The 16047-nt window shown below is 42.2% G+C and overlaps 1 protein-coding gene across 1 annotated transcript in view; it reads right to left on the bottom strand.

Moving 5' to 3' along the window:
- The window catches only part of LOC126252140 (tyrosine-protein phosphatase Lar), a 555880-nt gene that overhangs the window by 30968 nt on the left and 508865 nt on the right, over positions 1-16047 (bottom strand). The window contains exons 16-17 of the mRNA XM_049953007.1: positions 9407-9678; positions 2005-2223 (exon numbers count right to left, since the gene is read on the bottom strand). Coding sequence (XP_049808964.1) covers positions 2005-2223; positions 9407-9678 — 491 coding nt within the window. The remainder of the gene's footprint in view (positions 1-2004; positions 2224-9406; positions 9679-16047) is intronic.

The raw sequence follows: 16047 nt of genomic DNA, 5'->3' as shown, positions 1-16047 counted from the left end.
ATATATTCAATACCTCATCCAGAAACGCACCCTCTCGAAACCTGGACAGCAAGCTACACCGCGGTGCAGAGTGCCTCTCTTGCAGAGTCTGCTACTTGAGCTCGCTAAACATCTCCGCAATGCTGTCACGCTTGCCAAATAACCCTGTGATGAAACGCGCTGCTCTTCTTTGGATCTTCTCTATCTCCTCTGTCAACCCGACCTGGTACGGATCCCACACTGATGAGCAATACTCAAGTATAGGCCGAATGAGTGTTTTGTAAGCCACCTCCTTTGTTGATGGACTACATTTTCTAAGGACTCTCCCAATGAATCTCAACCTGGCACCCACATTACCAACAATTAATTTTATATGATCATTCCACTTCAAATCATTTGTGTGTGTGTGTGTGTGTGTGTGTGTGTGTGTGTGTGTGTGTGTGTGTGCGCACGCGCGTGCACTCATTGGTGTGTATGTTGTCAATTTCCGATGAAGGTCTTGTTGGCTGAAAGCTCACTTTGTGACAGTCTTTTTGTTGTGCTTATCTTCAATTCAGCATCTTCGCTATATGGTGAGTAGCAACTACCCTTTTTCACAATATTGTTACATTTAAGCCTGGATTTTCCATTGTTTCACTTGTTTCAAGTCTGTTTTATGAAGAAGAGCACTTTCATCCAAAAAATGAAAGGACTTTTTGATGGCAGAGAGGTGCCAAATTCAATGCATTAACAGTTTATGGGTTGAGGTAATAAATCACAGAAAGGCCACATAATATAATGCTTTCTCCATTAAATTCAATGACGGAAATAATTCATTCTAGTAAATACTGCTCTGTAGCATTTAATAGATCAAGAGATCTTAAACAGTGTGTGCCAATACATAACATGATTCACCATTTTGTTCCCACTCTCCTAAAATCAAATGATATGCATTGCAAGACAGAAAGTTGTAACTGTTCAGTCCTTACTATAAGTGATGTAGCTCACCCATGGAATCCAAGTGTAAACATCTCAAGGAATGGTGCCTGAACTGCATTGCTGCCAGATTTAAATCAAAATTATGTAATATTTTACAGGAATTTTGCTAGTCTGAAATCACCATATGCTGAATAATTGATAGCCCCTGTGTGCCAATATTCCTGTTTTAGTTCTATGACTTTATGATGTTTTGAACTTACTGTTTTAATAAGCAGTGAGAAATGTCACATTTGAAAACTGTTCAAAATGTTACAGACAGTGTAAGTGAAAGAGTGGACACTGACAGTCTTAAGTCTTTTAGCTGTAGCCAGATGTCATACAACCATCTTGACTGAAGTACATAGTAAACATTCCTATTGAATCTGTGTACTGTATAATCTCATGATGTGCTGCAGTCACACAAGGATAAACGTAACACACTATTTCAATGAGGAGTCTAGTAATTAACAGCAAACTGATGTGTTTTTACTCACAATTTAAGTTTGCAACAAAGTAGATTTTTATGCTGCTGTTATAGTGGTAATGAAGCATACCAGATGTCACAAAAGCTGATGTGCTGTAAATATTTATGTTGCAGTGAGAAATATGACAAGAATATAAAATATAAGAATATTTTCAACAACGATAAGGGAAGAGTAGGTAAGAGAATGGTTGAATCAGTGCTATGCTATGGATCAGAACTATGGACCTTAAATGCGGATCTCAAAAGGAAATGGATTATTTGCATAGGTGTGCCAGAATATCAAGAATCGAAAGGAAAACTAATGATGAAGTAAGATCTATAATGAAGGCAAATGATACAGTGATAATGTTGTTATTAATTAATCTTTGTACTGATTAATCCTTTAATAATAATAATAATAATAATAATAATAATAATAATAATAATAATATAAAATGCTTTTTTTCACTTGTAAATTAAGTAGACAGAATAACAAACTATCATTTAAAAACAGAAACAGAAAGACTGAACTCTAACACAACCAAAAATTCATCTAGAAAATAATACAACACATTTCTGAGGTTATAAATTTGCTGCAGTTTTACCTGGTAACCTATAACTTTGCCACGATTTGGAACACCTTCCCACCAAACTTCCACACTCTGGTCAGAAGTAGCCACGGCCTGCACACTCATTGGGGCACGCACAATGTCCCTCTCGGTGTGTACTGTCACCTTTTCACTGTACGGTCCTGGCCCCTGGCTGGTATGGGCTCTGATGTGGTAGACATAATCTGTATTTTCATCCAGATTAATGAACACAGCCTGTAAACAAAGAAGCAATGAATATTACAAACATAAATTATGATACTATCATAACATAAATTATGTTATTGAAGCCAAACTATTGAAATGTCTTATAATGATAAAAATGTCGAAAGAAATTCAATTCTATTTATATTACCATTAACTGGCATTTAAGTTCCATTTCAGAACTATTGGAAATTTTACAATTCTTTGAATCTGTTGCAAACATCTGCTCCTCTTGCATAAATTCTGGCCTAAGTCTGTTTCCAGTTACTCATAGTTCTGTTCTGATTATCCATGACACCTGTACCGTAGCTGCATATTCACATGCTGAAGGGCAACTTCCCATCTCTGGAGTTCAGGCAAATTAGTATCAGGTGGAGGATCCAAACAGCCCCAGAGGTGTAGCAGGCTCTCAGGTCCCCTCAGTCATGCTGAAGAGCATGTTCAGTAGCTAGATACTTTTGTATAACCTATTTAATTTTATTTAAATCCATTCTAATCCCTCCAACCAATCTCTCAATCCTAAATCTATGTAATGTACTATTAATAAAAAAAACAGCAGTAAAGTAGATGGGCTTTTAAAGTGTAAAGTGTTGTTTAATCAGCCAATTTCACGTAGCGAAATGTAGGTGGAGAAACAGGAGGGGGCATTCTGTGGTCTACATCCATTGCATGAGCTCCTTATGTAGTTTTATCGTTCCAGGACCTCATACATGACAATAGGGCCTCTAACAACTCTAACCATGGTACACTACCCTATGAAACCCCCAAAAGTTTGGTGAGACACCTGAACAGAGTTAAACCTAGGCAATGCTGTACTCACAGCACTGTCTGCCAAGACTGAGTGCTCTTGAATCTCAGAGCCTGGGATCAACACAACCCATTCACATATTTGTCAAGTGTCCAGCTTCAGCCAGTATCACCATTTCACATTCAGCCACACTTTGTATGAACCATTATGCAATAACTCTAGTCCACAGGATAGCTGACTTTGAATCAACACACTATCTGGAGTGCACCTCCCTGTGCATCTCATTCAGGTGCCTGAGTAGCCCATCTACAGTTGTTTCCCATAAAGTGATACATAAAGATAGTTAACTTGTGGATAGTGTGCTAAAGGACTCTTCATATATTTTAGTAGAGTTGGTTTTGTAGGTAATGATACTCAACTACAAATATTCTACTAGAAATAACATCCACACAATAAGTATGGCTTAACCTCAGTCATCTCACTGTTTTTCTTTATTTCTTGTTTAACCTGCTTAAGATTATTTTTGCTTTATTTCTGGAGCATTTTTGTAACATAGCACCTGTGTTTTGCTCTTTTTATAAGAAAATGGACGATTTCATTACACTGGTAATGATTTTAAAATAGCTTTTTACTGTTATATAAAATGTACGACACTGAGGATTGAACTTGCACCCTGAATCTTTTTATTTTTGTTTGATCTTTTATGGGAGAACAGGATTCACAGTGGCATAAGACTGTATTTAATAAAAGACAAATTTTCATAATTTGATTTATAAATTGTTTCCAGTGTTATTCTCATTATACATGGATGTTCCCCTTGAAGATTATGTGGACTTCTCTCTCAGTCTTTGACAGCACGAATGTCATACTGTTTAAGCACGTCTTGGCATGTCCTTCCTCTTGCCTGCCTCAGTAGCTGAAGGTCAGTGCAGTGGATGCTAACTGAAGGGGCCTAGGTTTGACTGTTGGCTGGGTCGGAGATTTTCTCCACTCAGAGACTGGGTGTTTCATTGACCTTACCTTCGTATCATCATAACTGACATCCCACTATTGAGATGGCTGTACCAGCATGTCCTGAAAGCCAATAACTTACAAAAAAATGGGTCCAACCTCTTTTCATGGACAGTATTACAATCAAAAGATGGACAATATTGCGAAGCCCATTAACTTCACCAGTAGAAAACTTTTTTTTTAATAGAGAAATTTGAGGATATGGTCATGCCTAATTGATTTTATTTCATGTCAATGACCTATTTATTATCTGGCATTCCACGGTTGTGAAAAACTAAGAGAGCACTCATGACTATATCAAGTTCACAATGGAGGTAAAGTTAGATAGTGCCTTGCCCTTCATTGACATTCTTGTCCATTGAAGAACCAGTGAGTGTCCCAGCCATTATGTACTTAGGAAACCTACCCCTGCCAGTATATGCATGAATTCAGCCACCAAAATCTGGCATAGAAGCATAGTCTTCTGAAGATTCTAGTGTATCACACAAATACAGGGTGTGATTCAAAAGTTTCACGACTTAACTCATAACTAGAAATTTATTGGACATTTAAGCACAGCGGACTAAAATTCTTCAAAATATGATCCTTCAGCATCAACACAGCACTGCCAGTGTGTCTTCCACTGTTCGTAGCCCTTCTGGAAGACCTCGGGCGTCACGCTGTCAAGGGCTCTCATCGAAGCCTGCTGGATGGCATCGAAGGAGTCGAATCACTTTCCTTTTAGGCCTGTCTTGATATGGGGGAAGAGGAAAAAGTCACTTGGAGCCAAGTCGGGGCTGTAGCGTGGCTGCCGCAGTGTTTTCATGTTGAACTTGACCAAAACTTCAGTGGTGACGTGTGATGTGTGAGTGGGCGTGTGACGTGTGAGCGGGCACGTAGTCGTGGCAGAGAATCCAATTGCCCTTGATCGCTGGGCGGATGCGGAGAACTCAATCCCTCAAGCAGCAGAGCACTCCAGTGTGAAAGTCACCTGTGACAGTCTGTCCACAAGCAACGAACTCCTTGTGAATCACTAATTCACCATAAAAAAAAAAAAAATCAGCATGTACTTCACACACGACTTGCTCATGTGAGCTTTCTTGGGCTTCGGCGAGGAAGCAGTGTGCCACTCTGAGCTTTGACACTTCGACTTAGGATCGTACGTGTAGACCCAGGTCTCATCACCAGTAACCACTTTCTCCAGAAGGTTCGGATCAACGTTCAACCGTTGGAGCATTTCCTGGCAAACAGTCATGCGCTGTTTCTTCTGATCCACCAACATAACTTTTGACACCAGTTTGGCACACACTTTTTGCATCATCAAATTCTCCATCACAATCCTCCACACCATACTCTGACTGAGTCCCAGTTCATCGGCAATAAATCTAGTACTAAGACGACGGTCATTGTTTAAAAGTTCCCGCACTCTCTCCACATTTTGATCCGTTCAGCTTGATGATGGCCTCCCAGAGCGGTTGTCATCTTCAACATTCCTGTGGCCATCTTTGAAACATTTGTGCCACATGAAAACCATTGCACAGGACATGGCTTCTTCCTTAAAGGCTGCTTGAAACATACCGAGAGTCTCCGTGGCAGTTTTGTTCAGTTGCACACAAAACTTAATCGCATAATGCTGCTCCAAGTGCTACTCCATTTTCACCTCTCCCACTTTTTCGACTGAGGTCAATGACACGCACTCACACTGCAAGTGATGCGCACTCTCCAGGGTTCCAGAGGCAACTGCTGCAGTGTCAGTTCATTCCCCCGAGACCCCCACTACTTCCCCCACCCAGCGGAACCGGCTCCCCTACTCAGAAATGAATCAGTCTTGAAACTTCTGAATCACACCTTGTATTGTGTAAGACGCTGAAAATATGACATAAGAACTGAAATATTTATAAAAAGTCCTCTGGGAAAATGGCTACAATCACCACCAGGTCTCTCAGCCTGTTTCGTGAGCAGTGTGCAAACAAAAGATTTTCACAGCAATGCATTTGGTTTCCTGCTGTTTTATAATTTAGTGAAGGGAAAGATTAGACAGCTCCTAAATATACACAACCTCAAAACAGTCTTTAGGCTCCCAATAAGACAATACATGAGCCCTGAGAGGGATAGTATAGCAATCAGACTGCTTGGCGTATATAATATACTATGTGAGTGTGGCTGCTACAACTTCGGGTAAACAGTTCACACTGCAGCACAGTGCCACATAGAACATGCAAGGTGTTCTGCCCGTCCTTGATAGAATGTGCTTCAAAAACTAGTCATCTGAGTCATTACTACAATGAACCATTCCTGGTATAGCGTGCAAGAAGCTGTTGAAATTAAAACTTCAGAAAACACCCTCAATAAGGACAGCACACTGCAACTTAGTACAGTGTATAATCTCCAGCTGGCAGGAGGCTGAAGTGGGCACATTGTACACTGGAGGTGCAGGGGTGGGCAACAATACAGAAACACCAAAAACACAAGACATTACTGCGTCTAATATGGTATATGAAACCCGTTTCCATTCAAAACAGTTTCCTATTGTCTCAGAATAGATAAATATAGATCCTGCATGGTTTTCAAGGCAGTCCTATACCATTCTTCCTGCAAAATAGTGATAAGTTCAGGTAATGATGATGGAGGTGGACAGCAATCATGCATCTTTTTCTCCAAAGTAGAGCACAAAGGTTAAATAATATTGGGAACCACTGGCTGTGATGGACAGAGGAGATGCAGTAATTCATACCTCTGCTCACAAAACCAGTCCTGGACAATGTGAGCTCTATGAACAGGGCCCTGTCACCTTGAATCACAGCATCACCACTGGGGAAGAAACATTGTATCATGGGATCGAACTAACCATCAAAAATGGTCACATAATCCTCAGCAGTAATTTGACCCTGCAAAGTAAATAAGGGGCCTATTAAATACCACAATGCAGCTGCCCAACTCATCACTGAACACCCACAATGTTTCACTCTCGGGATGTAAACTCAGCCAGGAGTTGGAAACAGTGTGAAACAAGACTGATCCGAAGAAAATGGATTTCTTCCATTGTTTCATAGTCCAGTTTTTATGACTTTGGCTTTGAAATTCCAGCTCGCTCAGCAATTCCTTGCTTATGGAGCTTCCTTGATGTTGCTGACAAAAGTTCACATGTGCAATAGTTCTGCAGTGACTTTTCGAGCTGCTGTCCTCTTTATTTTTCATCACAATCCTCTTCAATAACCGTCGGTCATGATCACCCTACACAAACTTTTTATTTGTGCTGTGACTTAGGTGATGATGTTTTTATGCTTTTCTTGTGCGTGGTATAAATCTTTGATACAATGCCGATTGAAACATCAAACACTTTGGCTACCTTGGTTACAACAACCACCATACAAGCACCAACAATTTGTCCACTTCGAATTCATGTAGCTTTGACATAATGCATTCACAGCTACACAGAACACTGTTCCGACCATGACTGATGTTCGCCATGTGCCATCTGTGATCAAATACAACAGCACAACCTGCAGACTTGGCTAACATTTGCACTTATGTTCAAGCATGCAATTTCTCTTGTTGTTTCCAGATTTCTGTCCAACTCCTATAATGAGTGCCAGTGAAATTACATCCAGCAGCACAGCCATCGGTGGAATGGCAGTCAGTTACCACTTGACAAAGGCCAAAAGAGTACTCAGTAAATGCTCATGGTAGTTTAGCCACTTGATGCAGCAGGAAACCCAAGAATATTTTATTACTTCATACTATCCCAAACCATACATTCAAAAATAAGGTGATCTATTTATAATAATCATTTGCACATACAAATCACTGAATTTAACTTAAAAATAAAGCCATCATAATTTTGAGGATTGCTGTGAACATCACAGTGTTTTACTAACAGCATCGCTATTGGAGATGGAATGGCCTTACCTTCGTAGGACCTGATAGCTGGGTCTAAAAACGAGTTGTCAGCGGTCATTGTACTGTGCACTTCAACCCTGATTTGCATGTCAGTATAGGACATTATCCATAACTGGAATCTATGAGTCCCCAATCATTACCATCTACCAGAATATAATTATTAAAATGTGTCAATGAAATACACAAACTGTTGATGTTCTACAGTATTGTATTGTACAACACCCACAGTTTTTATAACTCCTGTGTGCTGGGTAATGTGGGTCAGCAACTCATTTTAGATTGTGATGCAAAAGAGACAGCCAGGGCTGCAACTAAAATGGATGTTTATTTAGTCGGTGACCGGTTTCAGGCTATGCCCATTCTCAAACCAACCAATGTTTGCCAAGTAAAACATCCATCCAAAATAGTGATAAATAATGTGGGTACATATATGTATGGTGCCAACTAATATTCGGTAATGAAATTGACTAAATAAACATCTATATTAGTTACAGCTCTAACTGGCTGTTTTGCACCACAGACCACAGTTTAGGTTTCCCTCTGATAAATATTAAATTATTCTGTCAAGCAGCAGCAGAAGAATCCATAACATAAATTATTAAGATCTCCATAAACAATGATTCTTCACAGAAGTTTCTATATCCTTATTACAACCCACTTTAACTGATTCTTACTGCTGTTGAAAACAACATTTTCCAACAAATAGGGCCTGGGACTGAACTATAATTTTTTATATATACCCATTCTTACTGTTATTTTGTTGGTTTCACAATAATATTATAGTAGCTTGTAATCAAAAACATGTAACTTTCAACATCTGTAATTCCTAAGAGATGTTCTGTTAAGCACAATGAGTATGCTCAGTTAGATATAAGAAGTTCATCCTTCTCCAAGTAAAGCTTGTTGTTTTGATAGAGAATATTAAATGAGTGTTCTTTCACACCCATGCAAATATCTATTTCAACCACAAGTCTATTTACTACACTGCACTGCCTGTCAGAAGAATTTCCCCAGGAACATGCTTATCATAAACCATTTTGACTGGAAAATTCACATGAATGCTTCTCATAATGTTTATTCAATAAATACTTCATACTTACATGTATAATCATTTTGCCATAAAGACAATGTGCTAGTTAACTTTCTAAAACATTTATTGGCAAAATCAGTACCAACACACAAAGCAGCAGTGGTTAAATTCAAGCATTTAAAGTGATTAAACATTTTTCCAATTCAACTTCTGATCAATATTGATCTACAAAAAGATTATCTACTGTTTTTATCATGAATTTTCGATCATTTTAATTCAGTAAACGGTATATTTTATGGAGATGCCATGCTGGAATACAAGATATTACTGACTTGGAATCTTAGTTTGGCAGATATGCTCAAGCATTCTTGAGTAATTTATTACTTTTAAAACTTTAGAGCGAGATGCTAATACAGAAACTGATAATTATTAATTTCTCTTTTCATACCTTTCATGCAAAGGGTTCTAACAACATCACATTTTAGACTGCTTAGAAAAAGAAACTAACAAAAGATCTTGGTACTGACCTTTGTCGTATTTGTACTACGATCAATCACTGTAGAGTAATCTACTTTCTTATGGAACTGAACATCATAACGGACTATCTGTCCATTGCGGTGTTCCCGAAGTGGAGGCCCCCAAGTGACACAGAGAACATCTGGTGTTTGGAAATGATGCGAGATGTTACTCGGGGGCCCACTTGGAGGGCCCTCTGGTGTCAGCATGTATTTTATGGTTTCTTGACCAAAACCAATTTTGTTCTGACCAGCTACTCGGAACTCGTACTCCACACCTTTTTCTGTTAGAGATAAATAAATATTTTATACAACATTATCATGATTTTGTTGCTCCTAGTACACACTAAATGAAATAAATGTTTGCAGCTGTGTGTATTGTGTTGTAAAGTGATTCTGGATTATGTAAAATAGCACAGACAAATGATGTCAATTTGCCACATGTAATAAAAGCACAGACATAATTCTCAACTAATAGGTGGAAAACTTGGCAGGAACAGAAAACACTTGAGGACAGGTACTGGTTCTCAATATTTTTTATTATATATACTTAACCAAAAGAGTGGAAGGAAGGAATATTAGAGTTTAACCCTAGAACACTAACAGGGGTGGGGATTGTTACATTGTTACTAAACCATTGTAAATTTTTCTACTTAATATGTTATTCAAAGAATGTCATAATTTATAGTTTATGCATTAGTTAATTAAAATTATAAGGTCTGCAGCCATATGTCACATACAGACTAATTACAAAATGTCCTGTTTTACATCCTATACTGATGATACAAGATTGGCAGGAACTGCTAATGGGTACAAACTGCAATCATAAATTTTATGAGGTTTTAGTAATCTGGGGTTAATTTTCTGTTGACAATTAAGTCATTAGAGTCAAACCACAAGCCAAAAATCAACAAGGAGGTCGGAATCTTAGTTGTTTCCTTTTCAAAGGAACTGTCCCAATATTTGCCTTAAGTGATTTGGGGAACCAATAAAATCGAAATCTCAACAGCTGGAGAGAGATTTAAGCTTCACAACAATTGACTTGTCCAAAATCAGCTTGAAACTAGGTACAAAAATGATTAAATGGACCAATCAATCAATCAATCCTTCCAGGTGCAAATTCAGTGTCTTAACCACTGTGCTGTTAATCATGTATGTCTTCGTCAGCACAAATGCAGACTGCTGTTTCAACTGATGACTGCTGTTTCATGACTTTATTTTCCTATCTTTCATTCACTGCTGAAAATTTGCTAAATTTACACTAAGCACAGCCACAATTTTTTATTGGTTTTACTGAGTACTCATTTTGTGGCTATTGTTCAGATACAGTTAATTTTCAAGGTGGATTAAGATAGGGAAGTGGTCATCGGATAGTGAGTCATTCATTACTTACAATAAAGCTGTATCTGCAATGACAGGTGAGCACATTGTGAGGTCTGTGGTGGAGAATGATCCTGATGCTGTATTGAAGTGTGTCATTTACCTAGTGTGTAGAGTAAGGAGGATTAAAAATACAACAAAATTATATGCTCCTCTGCTTCTATTATTTGGCAAAGACCTTGTTTCAGTATCTTGGACTGTTAACTTGTTTCAACATTTTGAACTGTTCACAGACTACAAGCGATGTTATGCCTTATGTGACTCAGCCTTTATAATGGACATAGGCACAATAAAACTGCAAAAAAGGATGGGAATCACAGAGGTTTGCAATGTGATAAAAAAAAAGGTAGGTGATATGCTATAGGAAACTGCTATCTTTTTTATCTTTCAGTATGTTTGTTTTACAAGAGTATCTTAAGGCCTTTTATCCCAAATCCACTGAGGTGCTTTAAATGCCAAAGACTTGGCCACACTACCTTAAGAAGTGCAGGCAGTGCAGCATACAGGAGATGAACCAAAGAAAACATGCTAGTTGCCACCATGGTGCATTAACTAAACCAGTTAAACATCCAGGCTGGAGCTGGTAATGCTGTAAGTTCAATGAAGAGAAGAAAACTGAAGAAATTAAATTAACAAAATGCAAACCTCTAATATACCTTCCTAAGAATATATAATTACAAAATATTGAGAACCAGTATCTGTCAACTGTGTATGAGGCCAAGTACTTCAACCTAAACAAGGACACACAATGCTGGCACCAATACATGTACATGTAACTGCACATGCATGGCAACATTTGTTTAAAACATCCACAGACAATTCTAAATTGATGCAGGCAATAAAGAAATTCATCAATCATTAAACATTGTTAGTGACTCCCAGTGATGGCTCTATTGCTGCCTCAAACACGCACACACACACACACACACACACACACACACACACACACACACACACACACACACACACACACACATATATATACTCCTGGAAATTGAAATAAGAACACCGTGAATTCATTGTCCCAGGAAGGGGAAACTTTATTGACACATTCCTGGGGTCAGATACATCACATGATCACACTGACAGAACCACAGGCACATAGACACAGGCAACAGAGCATGCACAATGTCGGCACTAGTACAGTGTATATCCACCTTTCGCAGCAATGCAGGCTGCTATTCTCCCATGGAGACGATCGTAGAGATGCTGGATGTAGTCCTGTGGAACGGCTTGCCATGCCATTTCCACCTGGCGCCTCAGTTGGACCAGCGTTCGTGCTGGATGTGCAGACCGCGTGAGACGACGCTTCATCCAGTCCCAAACATGCTCAATGGGGGACAGATCCGGAGATCTTGCTGGCCAGGGTAGTTGACTTACACCTTCTAGAGCACGTTGGGTGGCACGGGATACATGCGGACGTGCATTGTCCTGTTGGAACAGCAAGTTCCCTTGCCGGTCTAGGAATGGTAGAACGATGGGTTCGATGACGGTTTGGATGTACCGTGCACTATTCAGTGTCCCCTCGACGATCACCAGTGGTGTACGGCCAGTGTAGGAGATCGCTCCCCACACCATGATGCCGGGTGTTGGCCCTGTGTGCCTCGGTCGTATGCAGTCCTGATTGTGGCGCTCACCTGCACGGCGCCAAACATGCATACGACCATCATTGGCACCAAGGCAGAAGCGACTCTCATCGCTGAAGACGACACGTCTCCATTCGTCCCTCCATTCATGCCTGTCGCGACACCACTGGAGGCGGGCTGCACGATGTTGGGGCGTGAGCGGAAGACGGCCTAACGGTGTGCGGGACCGTAGCCCAGCTTCATGGAGACGGTTGCGAATGGTCCTCGCCGATACCCCAGGAGCAACAGTGTCCCTAATTTGCTGGGAAGTGGCGGTGCGGCCCCCTATGGCACTGCGTAGGATCCTACGGTCTTGGCGTGCATCCGTGCGTTGCTGCGGTCCAGTCCCAGGTCGACGGGCACGTGCACCTTCCGCCGACCACTGGCGACAACAGCGATGTACTGTGGAGACCTCACGCCCCACGTGTTGAGCAATTCAGCGGTACATCCACCCGGCCTCCCGCATGCCCACTATACGCCCTCGCTCAAAGTCCGTCAACTGCACATACGGTTCACGTCCACGCTGTCGCGGCATGCTACCAGTGTTAAAGACTGTGATGGAGCTCCGTATGCCACGGCAAACTGGCTGACACTGACGGAGGCGGTGCACAAATGCTGCGCAGCTAGCGCCATTCGACGGCCAACACCGCGGTTCCTGGTGTGTCCGCTGTGCCGTGCGTGTGATCATTGCTTGTACAGCCCTCTCGCAGTGTCCGGAGCAAGTATGGTGGGTCTGACACACCGGTGTCAATGTGTTCTTTTTTCCATTTCCAGGAGTGTGTGTATATATATATATATATATATATATATATATATATATATATATATATATATATACACACACACAGGGTGTTTCAAAAATGACCGGTATATTTGAAACGGCAATACAAACTAAACGAGCAGCGATAGAAATACACCGTTTGTTGCAATATGCTTGGGACAACAGTACATTTTCAGGCGGACAAACTTTCGAAATTACAGCAGTTACAATTTTCAACAACAGATGGCGCTGCAAGTGATGTGAAAGATATTGACGACAACGCAGTCTGTTGGTGCGCCATTCTGTACGACGTCTTTCTGCTGTAAGCATGTGCTGTTCACAACGTGCAAGTGTGCTGTAGACAATATGGTTTATTCCTTAGAACAGAGGATTTTTCTGGTGTTGGAATTCCACCACCTAGAACACAGTGTTGTTGCAACAAGACGAAGTTTTCAACGGAGGTTTAATGTAACCAAAGGACCGAAAAGCGATACAATAAAGGATCTGTTTGAAAAATTTCAATGGACTGGGAACGTGACGGATGAACATGCTGGAAAGGTAGGGCGACCGCGTACGGCAACCACAGAGGGCAACGCGCAGCTAGTGCAGCAGGTGATCCAACAGCGGCCTCGGGTTTCCGTTCGCCGTGTTGCAGCTGCGGTCCAAATGACGCCAACGTCCACGTATCGTCTCATGCGCCAGAGTTTACTCCTCTATCCATACAAAATTCAAATGCGGCAACCCCTCAGCGCCGCTACCATTGCTGCATGAGAGATATTCGCTAACGATATAGTGCACAGGATTGATGACGGCGAATTGCATGTGGGCAGCATTTGGTTTACTGACGAAGCTTATTTTTACCTGGACAGCTTCGTCAATAAACAGAACTGGCACATATGGGGAACCGAAAAGCCCCATGTTGCAGTCCCATCGTCCCTGCATCCTCAAAAAGTACTGGTCTGGGCCGCCATTTCTTCCAAAGGAATCATTGGCCCATTTTTCAGATCCGAAACGATTACTGCATCACGCTATCTGGACATTCTTCGTGAATTTGTGGCGGTACAAGCTGCCTTAGACGACACTGCGAACACCTCGTGGTTTATGCAGGATGGTGCCCGGCCACATCGCACGGCCGACGTCTTTAATTTCCTGAATGAATATTTCGATGATCGTGTGATTGCTTTGGGCTATCCGAAACATGCAGGAGGCGGCGTGGATTGGCCTCCCTATTCGCCAGACATGAACCCCTGTGACTTCTTTCTGTGGGGACACTTGAAAGACCAGGTGTACCGCCAGAATCCAGAAACAATTGAACAGCTGAAGCAGTACATCTCATCTGCATGTGAAGCCGTTCCGTCAGACACGTTGTCAAAGGTTTCGGGTAATTTCATTCAGAGACTACGCCATATTATTGCTACGCATGGTGGATATGTGGAAAATATCGTACTATAGAGTTTCCCAGACCGCAGCGCCATCTGTTGTTGACAATTGTAACTACTGTAATTTCGAAAGTTTGTCTGCCTGAAAATGTACTGTTGTCCCAAGCATATTGCAACAAACGGTGTACTTCTATCTCTGTTCGTTTAGTTTGTATTGCCGTTTCAAATATACCGGTCAGTTTTGAAACACCCTGTGTGTGTATATATATATATATATATATATATATATATATATATATATATATATATATATACACACACACTCCTGGAAATGGAAAAAAGAACACATTGACACCGGTGTGTCAGACCCACCATACTTGCTCCGGACACTGCGAGAGGGCTGTACAAGCAATGAGCACACGCACGGCACAGCGGACACACCAGGAACCGCGGTGTTGGCCGTCGAATGGCGCTAGCTGCGCAGCATTTGTGCACCGCCGCCGTCAGTGTCAGCCAGTTTGCCATGGCATATGGAGCTCCATCGCAGTCTTTAACACTGGTAGCATGCCGCGACAGCGTGGACGTGAACCGTATGTGCAGTTGACGGACTTTGAGCGAGGGCGTATAGTGGGCATGCGGGAGGCCGGGTGGACGTACCGCCGAATTGCTCAACACGTGGGGCGTGAGGTCTCCACAGTACATCGCTGTTGTCGCCAGTGGTCGGCGGAAGGTGCACGTGCCCGTCGACCTGGGACCGGACCGCAGCAACGCACGGATGCACGCCAAGACCGTAGGATCCTACGCAGTGCCGTAGGGGGCCGCACCGCCACTTCCCAGCAAATTAGGGACACTGTTGCTCCTGGGGTATCGGCGAGGACCATTCGCAACCGTCTCCATGAAGCTGGGCTACGGTCCCGCACACCGTTAGGCCGTCTTCCGCTCACGCCCCAACATCGTGCAGCCCGCCTCCAGTGGTGTCGCGACAGGCATGAATGGAGGGACGAATGGAGACGTGTCGTCTTCAGCGATGAGAGTCGCTTCTGCCTTGGTGCCAATGATGGTCGTATGCATGTTTGGCGCCGTGCAGGTGAGCGCCACAATCAGGACTGCATACGACCGAGGCACATAGGGCCAACACCCGGCATCATGGTGTGGGGAGCGATCTCCTACACTGGCCGTACACCACTGGTGATCGTCGAGGGGACACTGAATAGTGCACGGTACATCCAAACCGTCATCGAACCCATCGTTCTACCATTCCTAGACCGGCAAGGGAACTTGCTGTTCCAACAGGACAATGCACGTCCGCATGTATCCCGTGCCACCCAACGTGCTCTAGAAGGTGTAAGTCAACTACCCTGGCCAGCAAGATCTCCGGATCTGTCCCCCATTGAGCATGTTTGGGACTGGATGAAGCGTCGTCTCACGCGGTCTGCACATCCAGCACGAACGCTGGTCCAACTGAGGCGCCAGGTGGAAATGGCATGGCAAGCCGTTCCACAGGACTAC

The sequence above is a fragment of the Schistocerca nitens genome, chromosome 4, assembly GCF_023898315.1.
Source record: "Schistocerca nitens isolate TAMUIC-IGC-003100 chromosome 4, iqSchNite1.1, whole genome shotgun sequence".
NCBI classification, from domain to species: Eukaryota; Metazoa; Arthropoda; class Insecta; order Orthoptera; family Acrididae; genus Schistocerca; species Schistocerca nitens.
The sequence above is the reverse complement of the archived record's forward strand: the minus strand, read 5'-3'. Positions and strand labels throughout refer to the sequence as shown.